General features: G+C 49.8%; 2 protein-coding genes across 4 annotated transcripts in view; one reads left to right on the top strand and one right to left on the bottom strand.

Moving 5' to 3' along the window:
* The window catches only part of PCK1 (phosphoenolpyruvate carboxykinase 1), a 59,909-nt gene extending 51,039 nt beyond the window's left edge, over window positions 1–8,870 (top strand). The window contains exon 10 of the mRNA XM_068207993.1: window positions 8,812–8,870. Within this exon, the coding sequence (XP_068064094.1) occupies window positions 8,812–8,855 (44 nt within the window). The 3' untranslated portion in view covers window positions 8,856–8,870. The remainder of the gene's footprint in view (window positions 1–8,811) is intronic.
* PMEPA1 (prostate transmembrane protein, androgen induced 1) overlaps window positions 1–25,267 on the bottom strand; it is a 41,619-nt gene that overhangs the window by 5,101 nt on the left and 11,251 nt on the right. For 2 of the 3 annotated variants that reach the window (XM_068207995.1, XM_068207994.1), the window contains exons 2-3: window positions 20,970–21,008; window positions 3,716–3,870 (exon numbers count right to left, since the gene is read on the bottom strand). In XM_068207995.1, coding sequence (XP_068064096.1) covers window positions 3,716–3,870; window positions 20,970–21,008 — 194 coding nt within the window. The remainder of the gene's footprint in view (window positions 1–3,715; window positions 3,871–20,969; window positions 21,009–25,267) is intronic. The other variant, XM_068207996.1, reaches the window with a different exon arrangement.

Genomic DNA, 25,267 nt, shown 5'->3' with positions numbered 1-25,267 from the left:
TGAGATTCCTGGTGCTTCCCAGCCCTGCCAGGCTCAGCTGGGCCATCCCGCTGTGGCAGGTGATGGGCAGGGCTGCTCCACCCCAAACACGCCCTACCCCTACGTGCCCACGCAGCCAGAGCCTCACCAAGATCCTGCCCATGTGTTTGGAATCAAAGCTCTGGCTCACACACCATTCATCTGTTTGTACAGATGAGGTCCAGGAATGATGCCCTGGGCAACACGTGGATGCAAGAGTAGCAAACCAGCAGAAACAGCGCTAAAATGGGATGTGCAGAGAGAGGAGGAGCAGACAGGAGACCCATTTTCTGTAGGAGCTGGGTCTCTGCAGCCCTTATTGACCACCTCTCCCAGGACTCCAGGGCCTGGCCATGCTCCAGTGCTGATGGACCACAGGCACCCAGTGCTCCCCAGCACCAACCCTGCCTCACACACTACCATGAAACCCATCTGGGGAGCAGCTCAGCTCCCCTAAAAACCCCATAGCAAGACTGAAAGAGCTGGAAATCAGTAGTCAGAGGAGGGCAAAGCCTAAGGGACAGGATACATCCCTGCTTTTAGCCTTTACTTTGGTCCTGGGATGGCTCCATGGCCCCACTGAGCCAAGCAAAACTGCGGGAGCAACATCACTGCAGATCCTCAGCCTCTCCTCACCCACCTCTGATTTTCAGAATATTTAGGACTTGAATCCATCTCAACAATGAACAGCCTAGAAAGCCACAGGTTTCTGAAAAGAAAGGTGAGAATCTGCTGTCTGGTGAGCAACACAACTGTAAAAGCCTCCACAAGTATTGTAGGACTTGCTGCAGAACCTAAAATTACTTTTAAATGTCTTTTTAGACATCAATCTTCAACTTTTTTTTAGAACTACTTGTTTTAGTGATGTCAGAGAATTTTCTCTGTAAGGCTGCATGGTGCAGATTAAGTCTCTGAGCCTTCAGGAAGATTCATTTTCTATTTTGGGGGACACAAAGGTACTTTTTCTTGGGGGAGTGGGATACCACTGGTACAAAGGTGCAGAGAAAGTGCCATTCTAAAAAGAAAAAAAAGTTATCAGCAGCATTTCTTAAATATTCTTAGTTCTGAAAATAAAAGATACTTGTCATGAGGAGACAAGAGTTTAAGTACAGCAAGAATGGTGATGGAGAAATGCATGAAGTAATACAAAAACTGCTTGCCAGTGAGAGCCACATTAAAAAACCCTTTAGGGAAATTAATTTCTCCTTCAGCTGTAATTTTTGAGCTGCAGCAACAAAAAAGGACGACTCCAGCAGACCCAGCAGCATCCTGACCATGGGATGAACTGCTTTAATATTTCAGCAGATGAAAAGCGCGAATGCAGCTCCGGTGCCCGTCTGCGGTCACGACACCAAAATGAAGTTTGGGATTTAAAAAGTTCAGTGCAAGTTTAATGGATTGCATGAACCAGCATCCAGCCCAGTGTGGCCTCTGCCTGCCAGGCTCCTCCAGCCCTCCTTCAGACTGTTTTCCACTGACAGACACGAAAGGTGCTGCCTTTTAGGTCTTTATTATGCTGGATCCCCCTGTAACGAGCTTCCCGCTCGTTAGCGCACGAGGGGCTTCTCTGTCCCATCAGGAGAGGGCTGGGACCACAGGGAATCTCTGCTGCCACTCCATCAGTGCTGCATGCACAGCAGGTACAGGGCAGGAGATGGGGAACAACCATAAAGATGGGAAAAAAATATTAAAAATCCCCAAGATTATACATTCCTATTTCTCTCCTTAGCTCCAAAAAAGGTTTTGAAGACTCCACATCCTCACTGGGGTCGAGCAGAGGCAGAGAGGTCAAGAACTGCTGAAAAGCCATTTAATCACTGATGTGTCTGAAGGCTGAATAAGTAACAGAGCTGAGCCAAAAAATGGCTGGAAATTTTGGCTTGGTAAAATTTAAAATAGAAAAAAACAATAAAGGGGAAAAAGGAATTGTTTTTAAAGAGTCAATTTTTCATTCAACCTCAAATTTTTGGTCAATCTCCATGTGATTTTTCTCTTTTCTTTCCATATTAGCCTTCTGAACTCTTTTTAAAGAAAATAAAAAGCAGGCCACTTAAGAAAACAGAATTACTGTATTAAAATAAAGAGGGCTTGAGCTGAACTTTGCCTTGAAAATGTAAAACGACACATGTGGCGTGGTGCAGGTAAAACATTCTGGACATGATAATACAGTGAAAGAATCCGAAAATGGGAAAACAATGTTTCTGCTATTTTTAATAACTCATGTGCTCGGATGCCCACACTCTGCTGCTGCAAGTGTGTGCATGGGACCGTAAGAGGAACGTAAGAATTCCGGGTGGAGCTGGGATATGTGTGGGGAGCTGGGCTCTGAGCCCCAAAGCAGGAGGTGTCTGAGCCATCTCCACCCTCACACCAGCTGGTTTAACGTGGGATCAGGCATCCCGTGGGATCAGGCATTCCCAGCACTCCGATCCCACTACAGCGAGGACAGACCCCGAGCTGGGATCACAGCCCAGTGCTCCACAGCCCACAGAACAAGAGGGGTTGATTGGGCTGGGGTTGGCACAGCTCTCCTTCCCAAGGGGCATCCCCCTCACAAAGCTGCCAAGAAGGGACCAAGAAGGGATCTCTGTCTGCTGTGTGTGGTGTGTGACAAAAACAGCAGCTACGAGGGACAGCCCTGGCAGCCTGCAACTGCACTCAAGGCTGGCTTAGTGAAAGATCTTACATATCCCTCTCAAAAAAAAAAAATAGAGGAAAGAAAATGGAAAAATAGAAGAAAAAAAACCCGAGCAATCTCCTTATTTGATCTTTTTCCTGCAGCAAGGACGGATTTGATTCAGGGGAGCACAGCCCCACACAGAGCAGCACACAGCACCAGTGGTGTGGCCAGCCTGCCCTGGCAGCCTGCAGAGGAGGGGGCATGCAGCAGTGACCTTGAAGGAGCCCTATTAAAAGGGCTCTGAGACCCTTCAGGGTGAATGCTAAAAAAGAGAAGTATCTGTACAAGACATCCCTGCACTGAAGACAGAGCCACGGAGGCAGCAGTGAACAGTATATGCTCGCCCTCCAAGAAAATGTGATGCCTTTTCTCTATACATCCTTCTAAGTCTCTCTGAGCCACTACATTTGAGCAAACTGCATGAACCAACATCTGCCTTGAGGCTGGCAAGGCTTCCCCTCAAATCCCTGTCAGAGGTATAATTCACACATTTCTCCTCTGGCTTTTATGAAGCTGGGAGCCTAGGTTGCAGAGAGCCTCTTGCACATCCCCTTGGAGAGATCCCTGCTTGTCTGGCTGACAAGTGATTTCTGCCCCTTCCACCAAAGTAATGGCAGCAGCACTGGTGAAAACTGGAGCAAATTACTCAGGATTTCCTGCTCTCTGCAGGGCAGGCAGGAAGGTTTTCTACAGTCGCTTGAGAATCTAACTGGAGCCAAAGACCTGGGTAGTTTGGGACTGCTAAACCAAGGCACATGAACCCCAACGAGCTGGGGGTGGTGGTTTCAGGAACAGGACACGCCAAGAACAGCCTTGTGCAGTCACTTTACTAATGTAAAATCCAAACTGAAAAGCTCAGGGCAAAGTCAGAGGCTGTGGCTGTCCATTAGCACACACAGCATCCTAAAGAGCCAGAGGCACCTCTAAAATGCCCCCTCACCCCCAAAACAGAGACAGATGATGCCAAGGCCAAACATAGGCTGGCATGTACGGCTGGAAGAGCAGGGTGTGACTTACTGAGGAGAGGTTCTCGTCTCGCCGCCTGCCCTGGCTGTGCCGGCTGATGAAGGATCGCGCAGAGAGTTTGTAGTGGTTCAGCAGACACGTGATCACCACCACCATCACCATCATCACCACCACGATTATGATTATCTGTACAAACTCCAACTCCGCTGCAAGAGAGACAGACAGATTTTGAGCCATCAGGAACAGCAGCAGGTAACTGAGCACAAGAGCAAATGAAGCGGCTGAGACACCACTGACAACACTGCACCCTTCCCTTTACAGCTCTCACACGTGGGCTCTGAGCCCACAAAAACCTCATTCATTCACTGTTTCAGTGTCACAGAAGAGTATCCAGGAGGGATCTTTGCAGACAATCTATACTGCAGAGAGTTTCCTGGCTGCAGCACAGACAGGACTTCCCAAAGACCTGTTGGGTGTCCCCAGAACTGCGCACAAAACCAGGAGCATCCCAGTGCCTCACGTGCCTCTCCTGGGGCTGCAGAGCCACGAACCAACATAATTCATCCTAAAGAAACAGTTCAGCTAAATGTAAGCTAAATTTCTACAGTTCTCTTCCCATCACCGCTACTCCTTCCTCCGGGGAGGACAGGACTGAGCCCTCCCCAGCACAACCCTGCACAAGCACACATCCCCTGTGTCCCAGGGGTCAGACAGTGGTGGCCCAGGGGACAGCCCAGCACAGCAGGCAGTGGCAGCCCCCGTTTCCAAGGCTGTCCACCCACCACAGGAATCAGGCAGGGAGAGCTGCTGCTTTTGGGGGAGACGCCAGATGGGTGCGATGCGTCTGCCACGGGGCCACATCCCGCAGCTCCAGACAGCCCCCGGCTCAGGGCTCGGCCAGCTGACAGTGGCAGCTTGAGTGGCTTGAACTGGCAGAAAGGAAAACTGCCAAAACCCCTCCAAACAAACAAGAACAAGCAAACAACAGACTATCCGGTTAATTCTGCAGACACTTGGCAGGAGGCAGCGAGAAGTCGCTCCTAAAATTTCCTAAGGAAATAATTCCTCACACCTCTCTGAGGCTAAGGAAAACTGGGTACTGGAGGCAAACATTGTGCTGGGTCATTATTTCCATGAATTTGCTGCCCAGGGAGTACATGCCATTCCCAAACTGCTTAGTCACTCCCCCCAGCCCCCAGGACTGGGCAGCAGCAACTCCAGTGCCCAGAATAAAGGAGAGGCCAGACAGCAGAATTCAATCATTCTGGGGATTTACAGCTTGTTTGCATCTCAGCAGTGACAGCTATAAAATGGGAAAGCCATGCCCTAAGCTATCATGGATGCTGCCATCTATATTTAATCTATACAGACACACACATATATCTCTGCAGACACGCAGCAAGGCCCATCAGACCTCAAAGGGCACCACTCATACCAGCTGGGGTGGCTTCTGCTGAGTCAGGCAAATTTATTAGGTTTTTCAGCGTTTTTTTTTTTTTTTTTTAATGGAAAGCTTTCTCCTGACAGGTGGCATTTGAGTGCCAGTAAAAGCAAATAAATGTCAAGAAAACAGTCCAGGTGGTGAGTGCTGCCAGTTACCTTGGAGCTCTTTCTGCTAAACAGCAGCTATTTCTGCCACTGCCCAAAATGCTCCACCAGCTCTACCCACTGCATGCAGAAAGCAGAATTATGCCTTGAAAGCAGGAGCCTTATCTGGCACTTTGAGCTGGATGGATGAGGGACTTTGAGCCCAGACCCTTCCAGCACCCCTAAAATGCAGCTGCCTCTACTCAGAAAGGTCACACATGGAGTGGGAAGAAAGGGATTAAAAGCCAAACATTGTACAGGAGTTTTGCCTTAAAAATTCTTTTTAGCTAGAATAAAAGGCAAGCTCTGGGTCCTTCACAGCAACCCCAACAAGTTTCCCAGAGCCACTGCGAGAGGAACAGCATAGAAGAAAACAACATTCCCATAAATCTGATCCAGCCCCAAAGCAGCACAGCTCATCTGTGGGACCCAAAAGCTGCCCCTGGAGCCCTGTGCTGGAGGAACTGGCTGGAACAGGAGCTCGTTGCTTCTGAGCAGAACCCAGACTGACCACAGGCACAAACACCCCAAAACCTAAAGGGCTGGGAAAGGGGACGATGCAAAACCATTGAAAAGAAGGCACAAGGACTCTTCCCATGTCACTCCCACTATGTAGGGGTGTCCCTACACATCCCAAAGACATGTCCTGGTGCCAGCTGTAACTGAGCACTGACAGCATCCTCCCCCAGCCTCCAGCAGGGTGAAGCCCCAGCCAGGCACAGGGCACCCCACAGCTCCCCTGGGTGCTCCCCTGGTCACCCATGAAGAGCCAGATCCCAGAGCCCCTGTGCCTGCTCTCCCTGTGGGCAGCAGAGCAGCCACCCAGCCTGGGTGCAGAGCCCATCTCTTGCACAAATCATTATGGAAAAGAAAAAACTAAGCAAAAAAAACCCCAAACGTTTTTAAGAAGATGAGTCACTTCAGCCTCAATATGCAGCATGCGCTTCGGCCATGGTAAGAAAACACAAAAAAAATTATAAATAAAGCCGGTGATGGAAAACTTCCTTTTCTGTTAAAAGGGGTTATATTCCTGAAGAAAAACAAGGTCAAAGTAGTAATAAAGGGAAGTTCCTTTCCTAGGACAAGAGATGCCTTAAATGAACCAAACCTTGCTAAATTGGTCCTGATGCTTCAGTGACACAGGTGAAGTTTTGGCCCAGGAAACTCCTTCCCAGGTAGGGACACACAAGATGTGTCACTTACAAATGACCTAAACCAGGCTTCCTGCACACACAGACACAGAACCAGCAGAGCCTGAAGAAGAAGAAAGAGTGGGAATTCCATCAGCATCTGGGACAACACACCAGTGTCTCACCCATCCCTCAGTGCTCTGGGACTGCTGCAGCTGGGGATTACACCAAGAGGTGCAACAGGAAGGCACAGGATGATTACCAGAACAAAGGGGATGCTGCTTTCCAGCTGGGATGCTCCTCCTGCCCCATCTCTACCCCAAGCCCAGGCTCTGAGGAGCAGCCCAGCCTTACCATGCCCAGGAGCAAACCCATCCTGCTTTAATCCCAAGAACACTGAGGTTGCCCAATCTGGCCTTTAGAAAAAATAAAAAGTCAAACCAAACAAAAAAACCAAAAAAAACAAAACAACAAAAAAAAAAAACCCAAAAAAAATACCAAAACAAACCCCACACACTCAATTTGTGCTTTTCATGTTTCAAGAGACTCATACCCACTCGAGGCACCAAAGTTTCTGCCAAGTTCCTCTGTTTTAACTTGTCTTCATGGGCTTCTTTTCTGCAGAAGGGAAAACAAACCCAACACACTGGAAAGCTGGATATGCTCAGTAAGATTTTTATCCAAGCAGCTCAGTCAAACTAATGAAGAAAGATCATTAAAAACCCAAAGTTTGAGTTAATATGCTATTATACAAGTGCAATTCAGCTGCTATGCTAATAAAAAGCCTTTGGGGAATGAAAAACAAGCCAAACTGCAAAGCACATAATTTATAATTCTACTGGTATTCTTAAAAACACACACACAACAAAACAAGAAAAAAAATACTCAACACATTTTGTATTTGGCTTCCTAATCATTGTCACTTTTCAATTAGAAGAGACCTCATTCCATTTCTCTCTGTAATTTTCCCCAAGGGAAGTGTTATAAATGCACTAGGCTTTACAAGATGGGCATATTCCGCCTCCAAATGCAAAGCAAGGTCACACTAATTTAATTTTGCATAATTTTTATTCCAGAATACGTTTCAAACTAACAGGTTCAGACATCACATTTAAGTGACACAACCTGCTTTTCCGTATTTTCTGTCTAGACGCGGCAGCTCCGGGAGCCGGGCACTGTGCGTGCAACTGTTTTGCAACTCAGCATTTTCCCCCCCAGATTCTCACCACCCTAAAACGGGGTATTCGTGACCAAGGAGAAGCACTTGTCACGTCCCATTCTTCACCTTCACTGCTCGCTTGCCACTTCAAACCACGCGTGGCCTTGAACAAGGGCTTTGCAGTGGATTATGGAGATGTATCAATGAGTGATGGGGACTCTGCTGCTTCCAAAGCCTGTGGACTCCACTCTCCTGTATTTATAAGAAGCTCATGCTGTTGCTGCCCACCCTGCTGCCCAGTCACCAAGGCCATAAAGCTCTGAAGTGTCTCAAATGTACAGATTTACGTGTGGGTCCCGCACTGAGGCGCCAGCCACGCTGCAGACCACGCTCATAGCTCCACAGGAGATGCTGCAGGAAGGTGCATCTGGGAGCTTCCTCGAGTCCTTATAAACAGAATACTGGCACCCACAGGTTCAAATTAATTAATGTATTTACAAGGAGGGAGAGAGATTTGAGTCAATGGGGATGCTGGGAGCACCCTCACAGCCACAGGGGAGGTGAGGCTGGGTTACACTTTAAATGCATTGCTTTGCCTTTTACAGCTACATTTCAGTTCATAAAATGTTTCCTATAAACTTTATTAATGCTCCTCCTTCCACACAGAGTATCTCTGCAGAAGACAAACTCTCCAAACCACCACAAGTATAAAGGAGGAAAAAAAACTCAAACCAAAACTTGTATTTTGCTGCAATCATTCCAGACACTCCAGCTATTATTTACATCTGGACAGAACAGCTTACGGGCAGGGTCTCAGCCAAGATGACCTGTGCTTTCAGCCAGGTGTAACACAAATCTGCAGGTCAAACCAGTCCTCCCCGAGCTTCAATTACAATTTCTATATGGTACTGGAATTGTGTATCATGTGAGAAGTGATGAGAAGAAGTGAAATTACTCAAGAGATAATGGCTAAGATGAAGAAACGTAGCTGTGCTAGCCATAACTCCTAAAGAAAAAAGTTAAAAAAACCCTCACACTCTTAACACACTCACAGAGTTCCACATTCTTAACACGCTCACACGCTCTCTTACAAACTCACACACACACACACTCTTACACACTTTTACACACACACATACTCTTACTCTCCTTAAAGAGTGTTCTCCCTCTCAGAGGCTGTGGACAGCAAAGAAGAGATGAAAGAACAAAGAACTTCAGATGGCAGATTACTCACCCTGGCTCATCTGCTAGGTCATCTCAGAAACAATCAGGCAAAGTCATTACTGCACTATTTTTGACTACATTTGTCTTCTAAAACCTCCATAAAACCAGATATGAAGGGCCCATCAGGTTGTCAACAATTGTGTTTGTTTACAAGAGAGCAGGGGAAGATAGAGAATATGATCTCAGTATTGATAGTGCTGCTGCTGGCACTGACTGGCAGCACCTTGAAGCTGCAGCAACACCGAGGCACCAAAGGAACCAGGATCAGGCCTGTGACAACAGGCAGGACAGCTGGGAGGAGATCATTTTGGGCCTGCTTCACGCATCATCAGTACAGTTAACAGCTAAACCTCATTTCTGGATTCAGCACAGTCAATTCTGATGCAGCGAGCAGAAATGATGCCGGGCAAGCCAGTGATGACAGGCTGAGATGGGGCAGGAGGGCAGGCAGCAAGTGAGACTCAGAAAAGGAGCCAGCTGAAAAAAAAAAAACATTGCTGGAAAACAGGGAATAGGGGCTCAAGAAGTCCTGTCCATAGTGCCGAGCCTTGGGCCATAACTGTTTTTAATATGGTTCTTTTTCTTCAGATGTCACCCCAGGTAATCAAGCATCACATCCTCTGAGTCACTGGCAAATGATGGCCTCATCCCCCCACCCCCAGTTTTGTTTGTTTTAAAGGAAACAACCCCATTTCATGCTTAATAGTCACAGAAATATCAGACTGCTTGGGCCTCAGAACATTTTTTAGTGCTTAAAAACCACAGCAACTGTCCTGGCCGCACCACTGGGCCTGTTTTCAGAAGGTGACCTTCCTGAGCTCACCCAGCTCGGTGGCAGCTGCAGGGAGTGGGACACGCATCCAAGGGCCACAGAGGCAGGATCAGCATGGCAGAACTCAGCTTTTACAGGGAAATGGCAAATGTGAGAGCTGGGGTCAGCAGCTCTGTCAGCCAGGACGCTGTGGGCTCCGAGCAGAGACCTGTCAGCCAGACACACTTGTTTAGAGAAACTCCTGAAGACAAGAAACAGCTCCCTCAGAGCAATGAGAACTAACAAGGTTCTTTGGGACACACCGACTCTCTGAAATCTTGCATATGCCAACCCCTTCTCTCTTTTATGTGCCTACTTCTCTCACCCTCCCCTTTTCCAGGATTTTTAGACAAGGCATTTCACACACAGTCAGGCTGATCCCAGCCTACCGAGATGACTGGAAGGAGTATATGGCTTTTGAAGTTACTCCCAAGGGTGAGAACAGCTGAACTGGACTAAAAGAATTAAGTCATTTTGATTTTGCACTTAAAAGACAGGTAAATTTGCTTGCTCACTAGAAAATGTTGAGCAGGGCTCATGGCCCCCACCAAGATGAGAACATCCAAAACACCTCCTGCTTCCCAAGAGGAAGCACAATAGCATCAGGCCTGGATGATGTTTGGGCAAGGGTGAGGGCAGAACATCACCCACCCCTTTGAACAAGAGCACCAAGAGAGAGGAACACAAGAACTAGAGTTTACCATCTGCAGTCATAAATAGCCTGAGCCAGGAAAAAAAAAAAAAATCAACCAAATAATGAGTGAAAAAACACAGCACACAATATCCGGATCAAACCCCACCAGCTGACCCTGAAAGACCAAACAGGTTTTGTTTGTCAGGGGTATTTCTAACAGCCAGTAAAAATAAACACATTAATAAATAAGTATTTTCGTATACCCTGGAAACACTCCTGATCAATATGTGGCTTGCTACTGGAGAGGTTTTTTTTTTTCCTTCCACCAGCAGAAACTCATGACAAAGGAAAGCACATCTCATTTATGAACTTAGCTATAAATACTTTTGCTAACTGCCATTTAGGAATTTCATTTCCTGCTTGAGCAAGTCCTGTTGAAAGAGGCAATTACCAAATTTGTTTCTAGTTATAGAAATAGATGTTTGTCGCTGCCCACATCTGTTTCGACAGACAAATTGCCAGACGCAGACGCTCCAAGGAGAGCAAGTGCTCCATGCAGGGAGGGCTTTGCCCCCTCTCCAGAAAGCGAACGGCAATTACAGGGATTGGGTTTCTGATTCCAGCTTCCTCCCAGCCCTGTCTCCCACTGCAACGGAGCTGCCTCACACTGACAGGGCACCTGCAGCCTCCCTCAGCTGCATCCACCTGCACTGCATCACCCAGCGGTGCCAGAGCCCGCTGCCGCGGGGACACCAGGGAACATGGGATGCGTTTGTCACCCAGCCCAGCACAACACGGCGCCTCGAACACTGGAGGTCACGAGGACCCAGCAGGCTGCCCTTGCTGTGCACACAGAAAGGCAGCAGCAGCAGGGCACGGAGACGGCACAGGCTGTCCCGCTCCCTGTGCGACACCCCAGTGCACAGCAGGGACGGCACGGGGGCGTGCAGAATGGGGTTTGAGGATGTCATTGGCGTCAACCACAGCCTCTCCCAGCTGAACAAATGCTGGATACACCATGTTTCACCAGATGTCTCTACACCCTGGCTGTCCCCTAGAAAGTTTCCATTTCCACTTATTCTTGGGGAAGCCATCCACTGGTCAATTCCCAGTGTGCTCAGCCATGACCCCATCAGAGACCAAAGCAGCTCCAGGTGCCCCAGTGCCAGCACCCAACCCCTGACACGGTGCCCAGCAAGTCCTGTGGGACCAGTGCTCATGCAGGGGCACCTCGAGTGAGACACAGCACAGCAGCAGTGCCTGTGCCTCCCTGCCACATTAACTCACACCCGGCACCCAGCTCAGGGACACGAGAGAGGTGCAGAAAAGCCACAAAACACCCCAAATTGTGGCTGGGTCACCTGTGCTCCTCCAGCATTTCCACTCCATGCCAGCACGGCTCCCTCACACCACCTCACTTATCAACCAGCACAGCCCCAAGGAGCCCCTTGACATCTGGGAACAGTGCTGGGACCCTGCCGTGCCCCTGTCCTGAGGCTGCAGCTCCCCCAGGGGCTCCAGGACACGCAGCCCCGGGCAGCAGTGCCACAGGGGCTGCCCTGGCTCGCAGACGGGTGTCGAAACCCAGATTGAGCAAGCTGGCCAAAGCCACACAGGTCATGACAGGGCTGGAATTGCGACCGGATTTCCTCAGCACGGTCCAGGGCCAAAATACGGGAAACACTCCCTGCTCTGCCTCTTCCCAAGCGCCGTTATCATCTGTGCCACTCTGCAGCTCCCGCTCACCAGAGGAGTGACCTTTCACAAGGCAAGCTACTCCCAGGGAACAAGGACAATCTTAAGTTACAGGCAAAATTATGCATTGCAGGGAAAAAAATATGCAAAATGCATGCAAATGCCCAGACAAGGCACACTGTGTCTGGTCACTGCAGGATTCAAGTTCAGTTCTTGAACTGGTCTGAACTGGTCGCTACCACCAGATGGGAGCGAATGCATGTGCACAGTCTCACAGAGATGTGAAAAAAAAAATTGTATTTATATATATATATATATATATATATATATATATATACACACATACACACACCAGAGTGAATGGGGGAGGTGAGTACAACCGCCCCAAATCTGACAAAATTAAAGGTAATAAATTTACTTCCACCTCAGCTGCAGCAACAGCCTGAGAAAGGTTTTAACTCCCACGGCAGATCTGCTGGGAAGTCTGTTTCGTTGGGGGATTCTGCGTGTGCAGGTTTTAGGGTGCAAACACAGAGAAGGCCAGGCACAGATGGGGTTTGGGGCCAAGAGCAGGGCTGGTGTCACCTGCCCTTCCTGAACATCCTCATCCTGGAGTTCCCTGCCCTCCCCAAGAAACCCAATCCCCATCCCCATCTCCATCCCGGGGTGCTCTGCCTCCTCCCCTGACCATCCCCATCCCGAGGTGCTCTGTCCACTCCCCCGAGCATCTCCATCCCCATCCCCATCCCGGGGTGCTCTGCCTCCTCCCCCGACCATCCCCATCCCGGGGTGCTCTGTCCACTCCCCTGAGCATCCCCATCCCCATCCCGGGGTGCTCTCTCCACTCCCCTGAGCATCTCCATCCCCATCCCGGGGATTCCTGCCCTGCCCGAGCATCCCCATCCCCATCCCGGCCCATCTGCGTCCCTCCTGCCGCCCCATTGTCCCGCTCCCCCGTCCCATCCCCAGACACACGGGGCAGGGGGGCTGCAGGGAGCCGACCCCCGGGTCAGCCCCCACAATGGGCTCGGGGGAGGCGGTGGAGCCCCGGCTGGCCCATCCCGGCCGCTGTGGGGCCGGCCCTGCCCCGCCACCTGCCCGCCGGGATGCGGGATGCAGCTGCCCCGCACCGGGCGCGGGGCGCTCGGCGGGGCGGGAGAGGGCACAGCACCGACGGGAGGATTATCCATGGACACAGCCTGTCCCCTTTTCACTGCACTTAACAATAAAGCAGTAGCTATAGCAACGGGGTTAATTAATGCATCGATTTGCATAACTAAAACTCCGCACCCACTGAAAGCCCGCCGATGTGTTCGCTCCTCCGGGGACCCGCACCCACGGCGGGGACAGGGCTGCGGGGACACCCCCGGTGCAGCGACACCCGAGAGCCATCCCCTCATCACGCCTCCATCCCCACGAAGCGTTTGCACACCAGCATGTGGAAAAGAGAAGGAAAACGGGGGCCCAAGCGTCCTTCAAAAAATAAAACTGAGGGAAAAAGTGATTTTCAGGGATGGAGGGAGTAAAGCGCATTCCAAGGCAGAGAGGGTAAGGAGATAGGGAATGTAAAGGTTTCAGACTATCGTATAACCAGAGGGGGAAATGTCTTCTCACCACAAACATGCATCTGCATGATGTCTAGACAGTCATAAAAAGGGCAATTAAAGTACTGCAGGCTGCAGTAAGCCAATGTCTCCTCTCCCAGTCTAAACAGTTGAAAATACTGCACGAACTTGGAAAAAAAAATATAGGATAGAGAGAGAAAAAACCAAGTTTGTAAGGAAAGATGTTTTGAAATTCAGCTTTAAATAAGCCAGTAAATTAATTCAACCTTGTCACATCTCTGCCTTATAACATATCAAATATTCCGCCTGCGTCCTGTCTAGACTGCGATAACAAAGGGCATTTAAAGCCCTGCAAGATGCGCTGACAGAGTAGCCATTTAAAGACGCAGTATTGCCTTCTCCATCTAAAACGATTTGTCAGATGGAGTTAAAATGAAAATGATAAGTAATCACTCTGGTTCACAACCATTTCAAAAGGAAAAAAAAAACCACAAAACCCCCACAGCTCATAGATATAAATCCCACTAAAATCATTCCAGTGTATCATTCCAGTGGGATTTGTCTGGCCTCTTTTTTTACGGCATTTGCTTTTTTTTTTTTTTTTAATTTATTTTATTAATCTGAGACGTCAGTAGCTTTCTGCAGCACATGCATTTCTAAATAGGAATGTATTAAGTTCGAAAAAGCCAGCTCCAAGTTTTAACTGATTTATTGGCATAAAATGATGACTCCTGGAGAAACAGTATAATAACCCCAAGGGTTAACAACACTGGAAAGAATTTTTTTGTTTTTATTTACTTAGAAACAAAAGAATAAACTGCATCATATGAGAAAAACTGGCCAGTCCCCATCACTGACACAGCTGAGCCTGCTCAGTCTCCGTCCTCAGGAATGCAAAAAATAAAAGAAAGTTAAAGCAAACTATGTGGGTATGCAGAGTGTTGGTTTTTTTACTGCAATCGATGGTTTTCTGGGAAAAAAACAAAACAAAATATAATCCTGTCTAACACAAGAAACACTCTCCTTCCTCTCTGAGCTTTATTAAATGTTGAAGAACCAGAAAACCTCAAAATAAAATACACAGGCAGAATCACTGATCTGCTGAACAGGAGCACAAACATTGGCCGTGACGGGGCCAGGCCACAGCCACCCCAGGCCAACACTTCCACGCCAGTGCAAGCCTGGCCTGAGAGCCTGCTTTGTTGTGACATGGCATGACCACGTGCCCCTGGCATGACCCTGTGCCCAGCCCTGGGTCCAACCTCACCAGTCCCTTCTACAGGCGAGGGTCACCGTGGGAGTCACCCCTGGAAGTCCAGAACCAGCCTGAATTCAGTTCTTCTCTGCTCCTCACCCTATAACAGCCCACCACCACCTCATCTGCACCTCCCTCTGTCTCCCAACCCTTGTTTCTTAATTATTATTTTAATAAGACTGTTTCCAACTTCATTGTTCGTTCCGCAATAGCCCAAGGGCTACAACTGTTCATTAGACAGAATTTCTGCTTTAATTGCACTGACACAGATGTGTAGGTTATCTGGAAGAAATTACTAAAATGAGCAGTAAAGAATGGGGCTGGATGCTTTTCTTCCCTTACGGAGAGTTTAATTGAACATTATTTCCCCCCACGCCCCGTACAAGCAGCATCATTCGCTGCACTGCGGGTTTGCAGAGGAATTAACCCCAAACTGTTCCCACTGCACACAGGTGCATGAGGATTCCCACAGGGGCAAAAGAGGCAGGTTTGGGGGCTCTGTGGTCTCCAACACTGCCAGTGGGATGGTCTGTGTCCCCCCCATGTCCCCCAGGCAGCACAAATCAGTGACATTCCCCCGAGAGTCGAAGCATCTGGGACCGCGGATAAAGCTTTGGGGAATAAGTTGGGCCCATCCCTGCCTGTGCCAGGACTGGAGTGGGAAACAGGCTCCCTTGGTCCGTCCTCACCCTCTGAAAAGAAGAAACACCAAAAAATGTCATCACTTCTGCTCAACAGTGCCTGGGCTTCGAACCCACCATGGCTGTGCAGCTGTCAAATCAGCCAGGGAGTTCACATGAACTTCCTCTGCAATTCATGTTGGCAAGAGCCAGACACATAATAGCCCCGGATTCAGGGAGAAAGAGCTGCCAGCATTATTTCTATTTAAAACCTCTATCTGAGCCTCACAGACTCATTCTTCACACATGATACAAACACACACACACACACACACACATAAAATGCAGAAGTGAGCCAGATCCAGAAGCATTTCACTTCACCAAGAGTAGTGCCTAACAGCAATTTCAGGTTTTGGCTCTCTGTGACTATTTAATAGATTTTAATTCAATATTAAAAACCATGAACCTGCCAATTTTTTTGTTATGTCTTCTTGTCAGGAAGAAGAAAAAAGTTGTTCCCAACTTCTTTATCAAGCCATTTCCTCCTCTGCACCTCCCTCCTCCAGACAAGGGGCTGCAGCCCAGAGGCAGCTCCTGGCCAGGGCAAGGCTGACAGGGGTGGGCTGGGGCAGGGGCAACATCACAGCTTCAAGTCCCATCTCTAAATATGTCTAAAAGCCACTAAAAATGTCTCCTTCAGCCAAACTTGTCTTTAAGAGGGAAGGAAAATTTCACAAATGCTTCATGTTAAAAAAGCCCGCACTAAGGGAAAAACCTTCCCTTTGTTGCTAGGGGACTTGCTTGCTTTGTATCGGCTGAAAACCTTTAAAATGCTACCATTGTTATTTAGGAAAAAAACCAACCCCGAGACTGAAGAACCTCCTCCTAAAAATCAAGAGACATCAGTTCCATCCTTCGTTTGTAAGTACTTTGCTCAGGCCTGACTTCGTTTTTTGTCTTGGTCCTCGATGCTTTTTGGCAGTTTGCTCCAGACTTACTGGCAAGAGCTAAAAGGTTTCTATTTAGCTGGTGTCAGCTGAGCATCTGTGCCGGCAAGAACTGGAGTGGGGGTGATCCCGACTGCCTTTCAAAAGCACATTTCTCTCTGGGAGCTGCCACAATAATTTTAAGTCTGAGCGTGTTCGGGTAGCGGGGTGAGTCCCTCCGGAGGGGTGCCCCGGCGCAGCACTCCGCGCGGGGAGCGATCCCTGATCAGCGGAGGGAAAAGGAGCTGGGAACGCTCCCTAACCTGTGACCCTGACAACAAAAGGCAGGGAGAGCGTCTAGACCTCCAGTCTGACGGGGAGTGAAGGGAGCATTGTGCTCCGGCACACTGGGGGCTGCTCAGACAAGGCGGGCACAGAGGCGCTGCGGGGCAGGAGCAGCGAGGCAGCCCCAGCTGCAGCCGCAGCACCGCCCGCACCGCTGCCGGGGGAGGGGGCACGCACTGCCCGCCCTTCCTCCCCTGCACACGGCTTGCAGGGCAGCTTCCCCCTCCCAGCGCTGCTGGAACCCGTGGAGGTGAAGGAGCCCATCGGATTTCCAGCCCCGGGCTTCCCTTTGCCTCCCGGTGTAGCTTGCACACAGCATCCTCGCGCTCCTGAACACAGAGATCCCTGCGATTCCAGCCCCGCGCGGATTGCCAACAGGAGAGAGCAAAATGAAATATATGCTTCTTTCCACAGAGCCTTTATTTTCTGTTTTCCCTGTCTGGCTCAATTAAAAGGGGACAAACCAAGATGTTCCCTCTCTGCCAAGCCTAGAGGTCAGCTCAACATTCAGAAAAAGCCAAGTCCCTGCTTTAACATGTATTTCTTGTGTGACCCTGATCAAACCCCTTGGCTTCCCAGTGTTGAGGTCCCCACATATAAAAATATAAATACCCTAAATAAATGCAGGAGCTAATGGCAGGTTACTGCCAGGGAACTGGACGAAGAGAAAATAAAAGACCTATTAAAATCCCTTGTTCATCTCTGCCAGAAAGAAAACACTTACCCAGTACTTAAAAAGATGCATTAAAGGAGAGAGAACATCCGGGGGGGTTAAGGACACCCCTGGCAGAGCAGTGAGGGGAAGCACTCCCGGCCAACCACTCCCATGTGCCCTCGGGACAAGGTTTTGGGGTGATCCCACACCCTGGCCATGCCCTGACCATGCCAGCACAGGCAGCAGGAGCAGCAGCTGCCCCGAGCACACCCAGCACAGAGTGGGGCTGCAGGCAAACCTGGGAATCCACAGATCAGAACTCTGGGCAAAGCAAAACCCTTTCATTTCACTATTCCTGAAGGAAAAGTAAATGCCTGGAAGACGTGCTCCAGGCCAGCTGTACAGATGTCAAACCAGTGTGACCCACGGTGGCAGTGGTGTGGTGCCACCCTGGGCATCAGTGACACTCACTGGCCCAGTGGCACCGCTCCACATGGAACCTGCAACCTTGGGCACAGCCAGCAGCCACCTGAGGCAGCTGCAGGGAACCCCCGCTCCTTCTGCCAGCTCCAGGCTGGAGCTCTGGAGTTACAGCCTGACACCAAGCAAAACCAGACCCAGCAACCGTTTAAACAGCTATTAAATCCCCACCTCCTTCTGATGAGAGGTGATTTACAAACAGCTGATGGTGAATACAGTGAGTTTCAGCATCCTGGCAGCCACCAGATGCCAATCCTTCACCAGCACACCTCATCCATACCTTATACAACAAAAAGGTGAGGGACGAGGACTTTCTTCTCTCCTTCCCTCTGTTTCTACCCCATCCTTCCTACCCCATCTCCAAAACATCACCAGTCCAGTGGCAACTCCTTCCCCAGGTGCTCCAGGTCCCTGGGACTACTGAGGCACCAAGAGAGCCAGGAGCTGTAGCAGGACAATGGATGGTGGCACTGTGGCAAGATGCCACACACCTGCAGCCTCAGCAGGGTCCAGCCAGACCTTCCTCACAGCCTGGCACCTGCCACGGCTGCAGCTCATCTCCCGACAACTGCCTGGGATTTGTTTTTGGTGCACATGCACAGGGAAACTGAGAGATCCCACACTGGGATTTTTATCAGCAGTGCGCAGCTATGGAAACAAACGCATTTAAGACTAATATAACAAAATACCCAAACCCACAACAATAAAATAAAGAATGGTGCACACTGGCATTTTCACAGGGGAGCATTGCAGTGAACGCAGAGCATGACCTAGCTTCTCCCAGAATTCACCCAAACTTTTAAGAAATCACACATTCTCATGTACTTACATGTTTAGCTACGTGAATTTTGCTTGGTACAAACCCTCCACCCTGCCCTTTGATTTTACAGAGTTCAAGGAATGCACCTCCTCCTAAGTAAGATGAATAGCCATTTGTTGAGGGCATTCTCTCCTTCCCCCTCTGTATCCATTTCCCTCCGTCAGAAGCAGGAGAGCTAACCCAAAATCCACCAGAAACTGCAGCACCTCTTCTTTTACTCCCCATGGAGGGGACACAGCGGTGCCTGACCATGCCCTAGAGCACAGATCTGGGCAGAGACTGCAGCTCAGCCAAACTGTTCCCTCTCAGCAGGCACAAGAGGGATCCACAAGTCATTTAGAGGAATCCAAGAGCCTGACATCCACACCACAGACACCCAGGAGTTATCGAGGAGATGGTGGAATACCTTAAAAACCCAGGAAAAAAAGCCCAGTGAAAACCAAACCTCCCTTGCGGGAGGTAGTGCTGCTCCCTGCCCAGGTTTGGTGTTCTGACCCAGGTGGCACAGGGATGGGCATGGGCATCTCTCTGGGATGGGCAGGGGCATCTCCCCCTGGGGCTCTGGCTCTGCAGGCAGCACCAGGACGCTCCGGGAGGACGCGGGTGGTGGAGGTGGCGATGTCTGGGAATGCCGGCCCAGGCTGGAGCTGCAGACAAGGACCCAGACAACAAAGGCGAGGCAAAAAGCCGTCTGATAGAGGCAGCCCCGTCTGGCAGGCCGGGCTTTCAGAAGCCTGGGCATGCACTGATGTCTGCAAGCACAGCTCTCGCTGGGTGCACAATTAACCCCGCAGCAAGATCGCTGAAGTGTCCTGCAGCACACTCCGAATAGTATCCATCTGGTAAGATGAAAAAAACCCAAAGAGTACAGGAGTGCAGCAAAGGAGCAAACAACTGGAGACTGCAGGGAATGACTCTACAACAAACAAAAATTATACTTAATTTTCTGTTATTTATATTCTAAGAAAACCACATGTTTTCACTTGCATCTCTGCCTCCCTCCCCGAGGCACAAACACACACACAAAAAATGGGAAGACCAGGGAAAGCAGGAAGAGCAGCACAGCTCGAACACATCCCCGCTCACACGCTTTCCCAAATCACAGCACAAGAGAACGGGTGTGAGTTTCACAACCGTGGAGCAAGAGCCAAACACCTTTTGCTGGAGCGAAAACGCCCTGAGCAGCTGCTCAGAGCACTGGGACACCACGGCTACCCCTGCCCGCCTGATCTGCCTGAGATCTTAAAGCAATTAATATAAAATAAATGTAAGTAAACCATTGACTGCTGCAGGACAGCTTCCCTACGGGCTGGTGTGCGTGTCCCAGCTCCGGGGCTGATCCCAGCCTCAGGATCCTGCGGTTCCCCTGCCTGATGTCTGCACCATGATAACACTGCTGGCTGCTGGGGGACCGGTGGTGTCTCACAGCTTTTTTGCATAAGCAAGGGCTATCCTGCTGTGCAACCAAATTGTGCCACCAGGCTGGAAATAAAGGAACTGAAATATTTTTTTTCCTCTTATTTTAGATTATGATTTTTACTAATTGATGCTTGATAAAAGCCTAATGAATGATTTGTAGGCATTATAAACATGTTAAGGATCCTAGTGTGGTTATAAGCCAAGGTCATAAGTTCTATTGACTTTCCAGGCTCTATAGCAATTGATTTGCCATTTATTAAAATAATTCATTCACCACTTGTTAACAATTTATATAGCTGGCTCTTCCTCAGCAGGTTGGGGACGCCACATTTGAGCAAAGACACCTTAGTTTTGAGGTACTGTCATAAACTCGATTCTAAACTGAGCGACAGACCCATAAACATTACAGCAGTGTCTTTTTAAAGGCTCTTTGGCAAACAGGTTCAGCTCAAATCCAGGAGCCTGGTTTAACAGGGCTTCCAACACCCAGTTTTGTCTGTGCTGAACATGAGCATCTCTGGCCACACTCAGCAGAAGTCCCACATCTCATGACTTAAAAAGGTGCAGGATGTCAACTACTTTCATAAAATAGAGTGAAAGTCTCTTTCCTCAATGTAACACTGCTCATCAGTTTGCCAGAGTAGCAGCAAACGAAAGAGTACTGGTGCTTAAAACAACACTCAGCTTTTGAACTTGTTTCTACATTGAACAGCAGAAGAAAAAAAAAAAATCCCATCCAGGATTACCAAAGTGCAGCCAGATGTGGAGAGACAAAGAACAGCAGGTTTGCACAGTCAGCCTCTGAAGACACCACTGCATCCCCTCTGCACCAGAGGAGCAGGTACCTGCTGCTCTTGGGGCCAGGCAATGTCCCACCCGATCCGTGGAGCAGTAACCGGGGTGTTTACGGTACAGCAGCTGCAATCATGCAATCAGCCTTCATAATTAGATCTTGGCAACTCTTGAAATACTTCACTTACCCAGTTTACCTGGAAAGGTGCGACCTAAACATTCAGTGCCTGGAGACATTTGAAAGAAAAACAGAAAGGATCCGTCAGTGATGGGAGCCACCTCCGAGCGGCTGCACACACACCCCAGCTCCCCTCCTGGGGACTCGTCCTGGCAGAGCTCCCCTGGCCAGCAGACACCTGCTCCCACCATCTCCACAGGGCCAGCAGTACCAGAGGTGCCACCACTCCTGGCTAATGACCCCAGGTGCTTTTCCCACACCAGACATTGCCACACAAGGTCCCGTTCCTCTCTCCCCTGCTTCCCCAGGACGCTCTCCTGATCTCACCTGATGGCAATGCCAAAGCTGCACAGAGGTTTGTGAAGTTTCTGGGATCACTCAGCCCACCCCAGAGACCTCCCTGCCACATCCAACAGTGCCAGACTGCCTGTCCACAGCAGCACTCTGCACTTCACGGCACTGATGGACTGCTTATCACATTCTGTATCCTCTGCAAACACACAGAGCTGAGCCCCACATGCCGCTGAGCCGGGTGAAAGCTCAGGGTCTCCTGACACCCCATGACCACAGCGGGGGCAGTGGCTGTGGAGCACTGAAGAGGAAGAGCCACAGCAAAATCTTGCACAACACCCCAGGAGCAATGCCCAGCAGATGTATTTTCAAGTGAGGAGAACAAAGCAGCAAAAAGTTTGCAACAGAAGACAACTCATGACTTCTCTCTCACCCATCAGTGTGTGGCTGCCCGCAACACCGAAGGGATTTCGGGACACGGATCCTCCCCAGTGCCTGGCAAGCTGACACACTCTGGGCTGGGTGGGAGCTCTGCATCCCGCAGGAGGTTCACCAGAGAAACACGTGTACACAGGACCCTTTGATGAAGCCTGTAAGAACTGTCTGTCACTGATAATGGTTAATTGGTACTAATTAGTACAGTCTGATCAGAAGGAGTCCTACTGGCCTATAAAAGTGGCCTTTAACCCAAGAGCAAGGGAGGCAGTCGCTGCCAGACACAGCGCTGGGGCCACGGACACACGGCCCCGCTCCCCACACTGCGCCTGCCTCTGCAGCAACACAGCAGGCTGGCAGGCTCAAGGGGATACATCAGCACATCACTGCTCTCAAATAAAGCTTTAAAAAGTTAATTTCCATCCACCTGGGAGGACAGAGAAAACCAACTTTTTAATCCCAGGAAAAGATTAAGGATCAGAGAGTCACTGTAAATTACTGCAGCAGCTAAATAACGAGGGGTCGCAGGCTGGGCTCGCTGATGGGAAGTCAGGCTGATTTAGATGCTTCACATGCAGGTGCTCCAAAGTGGGCCTGCAAACATGAATGCACACGGGCAGCCTTGAGCCTCTAAGCCCATGGGCAGCACCACCACCACCCCGCTGGAACGGACACCGACACCGAGCGTGACAGGAAAGGAAAGAAAGGAATTCTGCCGAGCCAAACACCAACGTGTGGCAACAAGCTTGGACCTCCTCCTCCTCCTGCTCAGCCAGCTCGCTGCACAAAGCCTGGAAAGGGGTGGGAGGCTGGAAAGGAGTGAAAGGCCAAAAGAAGACTGGAGGCCAAAATGGGTGGGAGTCCCAAAAGTAAAATGTAGAGTCTGAGAAAAAGTGGATGACAAAATGGCTTGGGAGCCCCGAAAGGGTGGGAGTCCAAAGGAAATTTAAAGGTTGAGAAAAAGAGACCCTGTGCATGCAGCTGGCTGGATCAGGATCAGCTTTTCACTGGCTAAATTTCCAAAAGGGTAGAAAGCAATGTCTCTCCCCTCCTTGTTCCACAGCCCAGGTGATGCAGCGTGACGCCCTGTGCACATGTGGGCACGTGTTCCCCATCATGTCTCATCCAAGATGTTTGGCCATGGTCTAGGATGTGTGGGAGAAGCCAGCCTGAACCCTCTGAAGTCATGCAAGATTTTGGGATGCTGCTTCTCCCCTCTCTCTTGGCACGCTCCCATCCTCACATCTGCCCTTTAGGTTCAGCCATGCATTTGCCAACTTTTTAAATGCAAATGAGAACTGGCACACAAAGTCGGTGCTTTAAACCTGACCAGAGCCACCCTCTGCTCTCCTCCCTCCCTCCTTATATGCATAAACTTTTTTTATGCAATCGGCAGCAGGGAAGAGATCCAGGGAGTGGCTGAGCCGTGCCTGGAGCCCTTCTGCAGCCGCAGCGCTGCCAGACAGCTCCATGGGAAGGGTGGCTCAGGCTCTCTGCCTACCAGCAGCAGCATGGAACCAGTAATTACCCTGGCTGGACCAACACCTGCTCGTGGTTTTGTCTTACACTGTTTGTGCAACCCAACAGGCTGCCAACAAAGCAGGGATGTGCTTTGCCTAAACAGGTGAAAACATGAAACAGGGAACGGAGCCGCCGTGTTGGTCCCACAACGCCTCTGTGCAACACATGCTGGAAAATCACTGCGGCTTCAGCCTGCAAGGCTGCAGAGGAGGGACGAGCATGGCATGCACTGAAAGGGCAAGAAAGGAGGGAAAAGAGCTGCCCGTCTGCAGAGCCCAGCTTCTGGATCCAGCCCCACACTGGTGCGGGGCACATGGATGTCCTTTGCTGGGCTGAAACACCAGCACCAAAAAGCCTGGCTTGCCAGGAGAGTCCTGCTAAACCAAGCATCCCATGTGGGACAGCACAGAGACCGTGACAGCCCTCACCCAGCCAGGGCTGCCTGCAGAGCAGAGCTGCTCCCAAAGATGCCCTGTGCCAGTTTAGAGCAGAAGTGCCCATTCCCATGCCAGGGACCCGACCCCCCGTGCCCACAGAGCAGGAGCTCGGCAGTGGTGTGGGAAGGGCAGCGTGAAGACCATGAGTGACCAAGGGCAAAGACCCCAAAGGAGCACCTGGGCCAGCCTCAGTCTCTGGCAAAATCAGCTCTAACCCCACCAGGTCACACCCAAGAGACGCTCTCCCCCCATCAGCAGATGGGATTTGTTGTAGATTATTTGTCCTGGAATAAAAACACCAGCCCCACCTCTTGCTGCATATTTACTGAAAGCCACTAGACATTAAACAGAGGCAAAAAGTGTATCCCAGCAACATCTGGAATTTATCCCTTCTCCCTTCTGAAAAAAAAAATCATGCTCTATTCTTTTAGAGAAAGAAAAGTGATTATATAGGATTATAATGCTGGAAGAACATAGGGAACAGCAGAGATTTTCTTTGAAATGCTGTTTAGACAATTAAAAAGGGATAGTTTCAAAGAAGCAGCAAATACTATCCCAGCTTTGTCCACCCTGTCTCGCAGTACCAGGCTTTCCTCCATGCCTTGGCTAAGAGATTCCAAGGAAAGCAACAGATTTTTTTCATCCTTGCAAGACCTCAGTAAGCTTCCTTAGAAAGGAAACCAGCTCTCAGGCCTAACTGGTTGAAGACAGACCAAATTAAAAAACTATTCTTCCAACTCCTGCCAACAGGATTTGAAGGCACCTTGATTTCTATGAAGAAAACCTGCTTTGGGACGAGCTTTCCAAAAGAGGATGTGTCAATCTTTACCCAGGAGAGCCAATATTCTGTCTCCCCAGACAGAAGAACGGAAAGGCTTTAAATATTAAAACAGGAAAAACCATCAGGATTAATATGAGGATGCAAGGCCAAAATGTGATATCCTCCACTTCCTCAGGCTCCTGGTCCCAGAATGGCTGGACCACGACCCCACAGCATCACCTGTGCCCAGATGCAGCTGGGGAAGCCCGGGTTCAGAGGGAAACCCTTCCCGGCCTTCCCGAGGGGGGAACTGAAGCAGTCGCTCTCACGCCAAGCCCACAGAAGTGCCTCCAGCTACTAAATTACCCAACGACTTCAACGAACTGCATTGATCTGGCTGGAAAACAAAGCTGCAGCTCTTGGCACGTGCCCAGTTAGGAGGGTACAGCTGCAATTTTCACCTGCAAGCAGTTACAACCAGGGTCGGAGATGCCCCTTCCCCTGACACGGGGCGGCTGAGGGGAGAGACCGAAGGGCAAACACAGGTGAGAGGGAACCACCTCACTCCAGACACCTCTCAGACACGGCAGAGCCTCAGCAAACTACAGGCATGTCCAGTTTTGCAATCGAGGGCAAGGCTGTTCCTAGAACAAGCCCCATTACTCAGGCTGCTCAACCCCCATCTCCTGCACGTGGACTGGATGCAGGATTTCATCAGGACATTAAACTCAGAAGCTGTAAAATCACTGTGCAAAAACCCAATTATACCTATTTTCGTAACAGCCAATTTAAGCTTGTATTTAGGTCCCCTCACATACCCCTATGTTACATAAAGCTTTTCTTCCACTTGAAACGTGGCTTTCT

The sequence above is a fragment of the Anomalospiza imberbis genome, chromosome 17 (genome assembly GCF_031753505.1).
Source record: "Anomalospiza imberbis isolate Cuckoo-Finch-1a 21T00152 chromosome 17, ASM3175350v1, whole genome shotgun sequence".
Classification (NCBI taxonomy): domain Eukaryota; kingdom Metazoa; phylum Chordata; class Aves; order Passeriformes; family Viduidae; genus Anomalospiza; species Anomalospiza imberbis.
The sequence above is the reverse complement of the archived record's forward strand: the minus strand, read 5'-3'. Positions and strand labels throughout refer to the sequence as shown.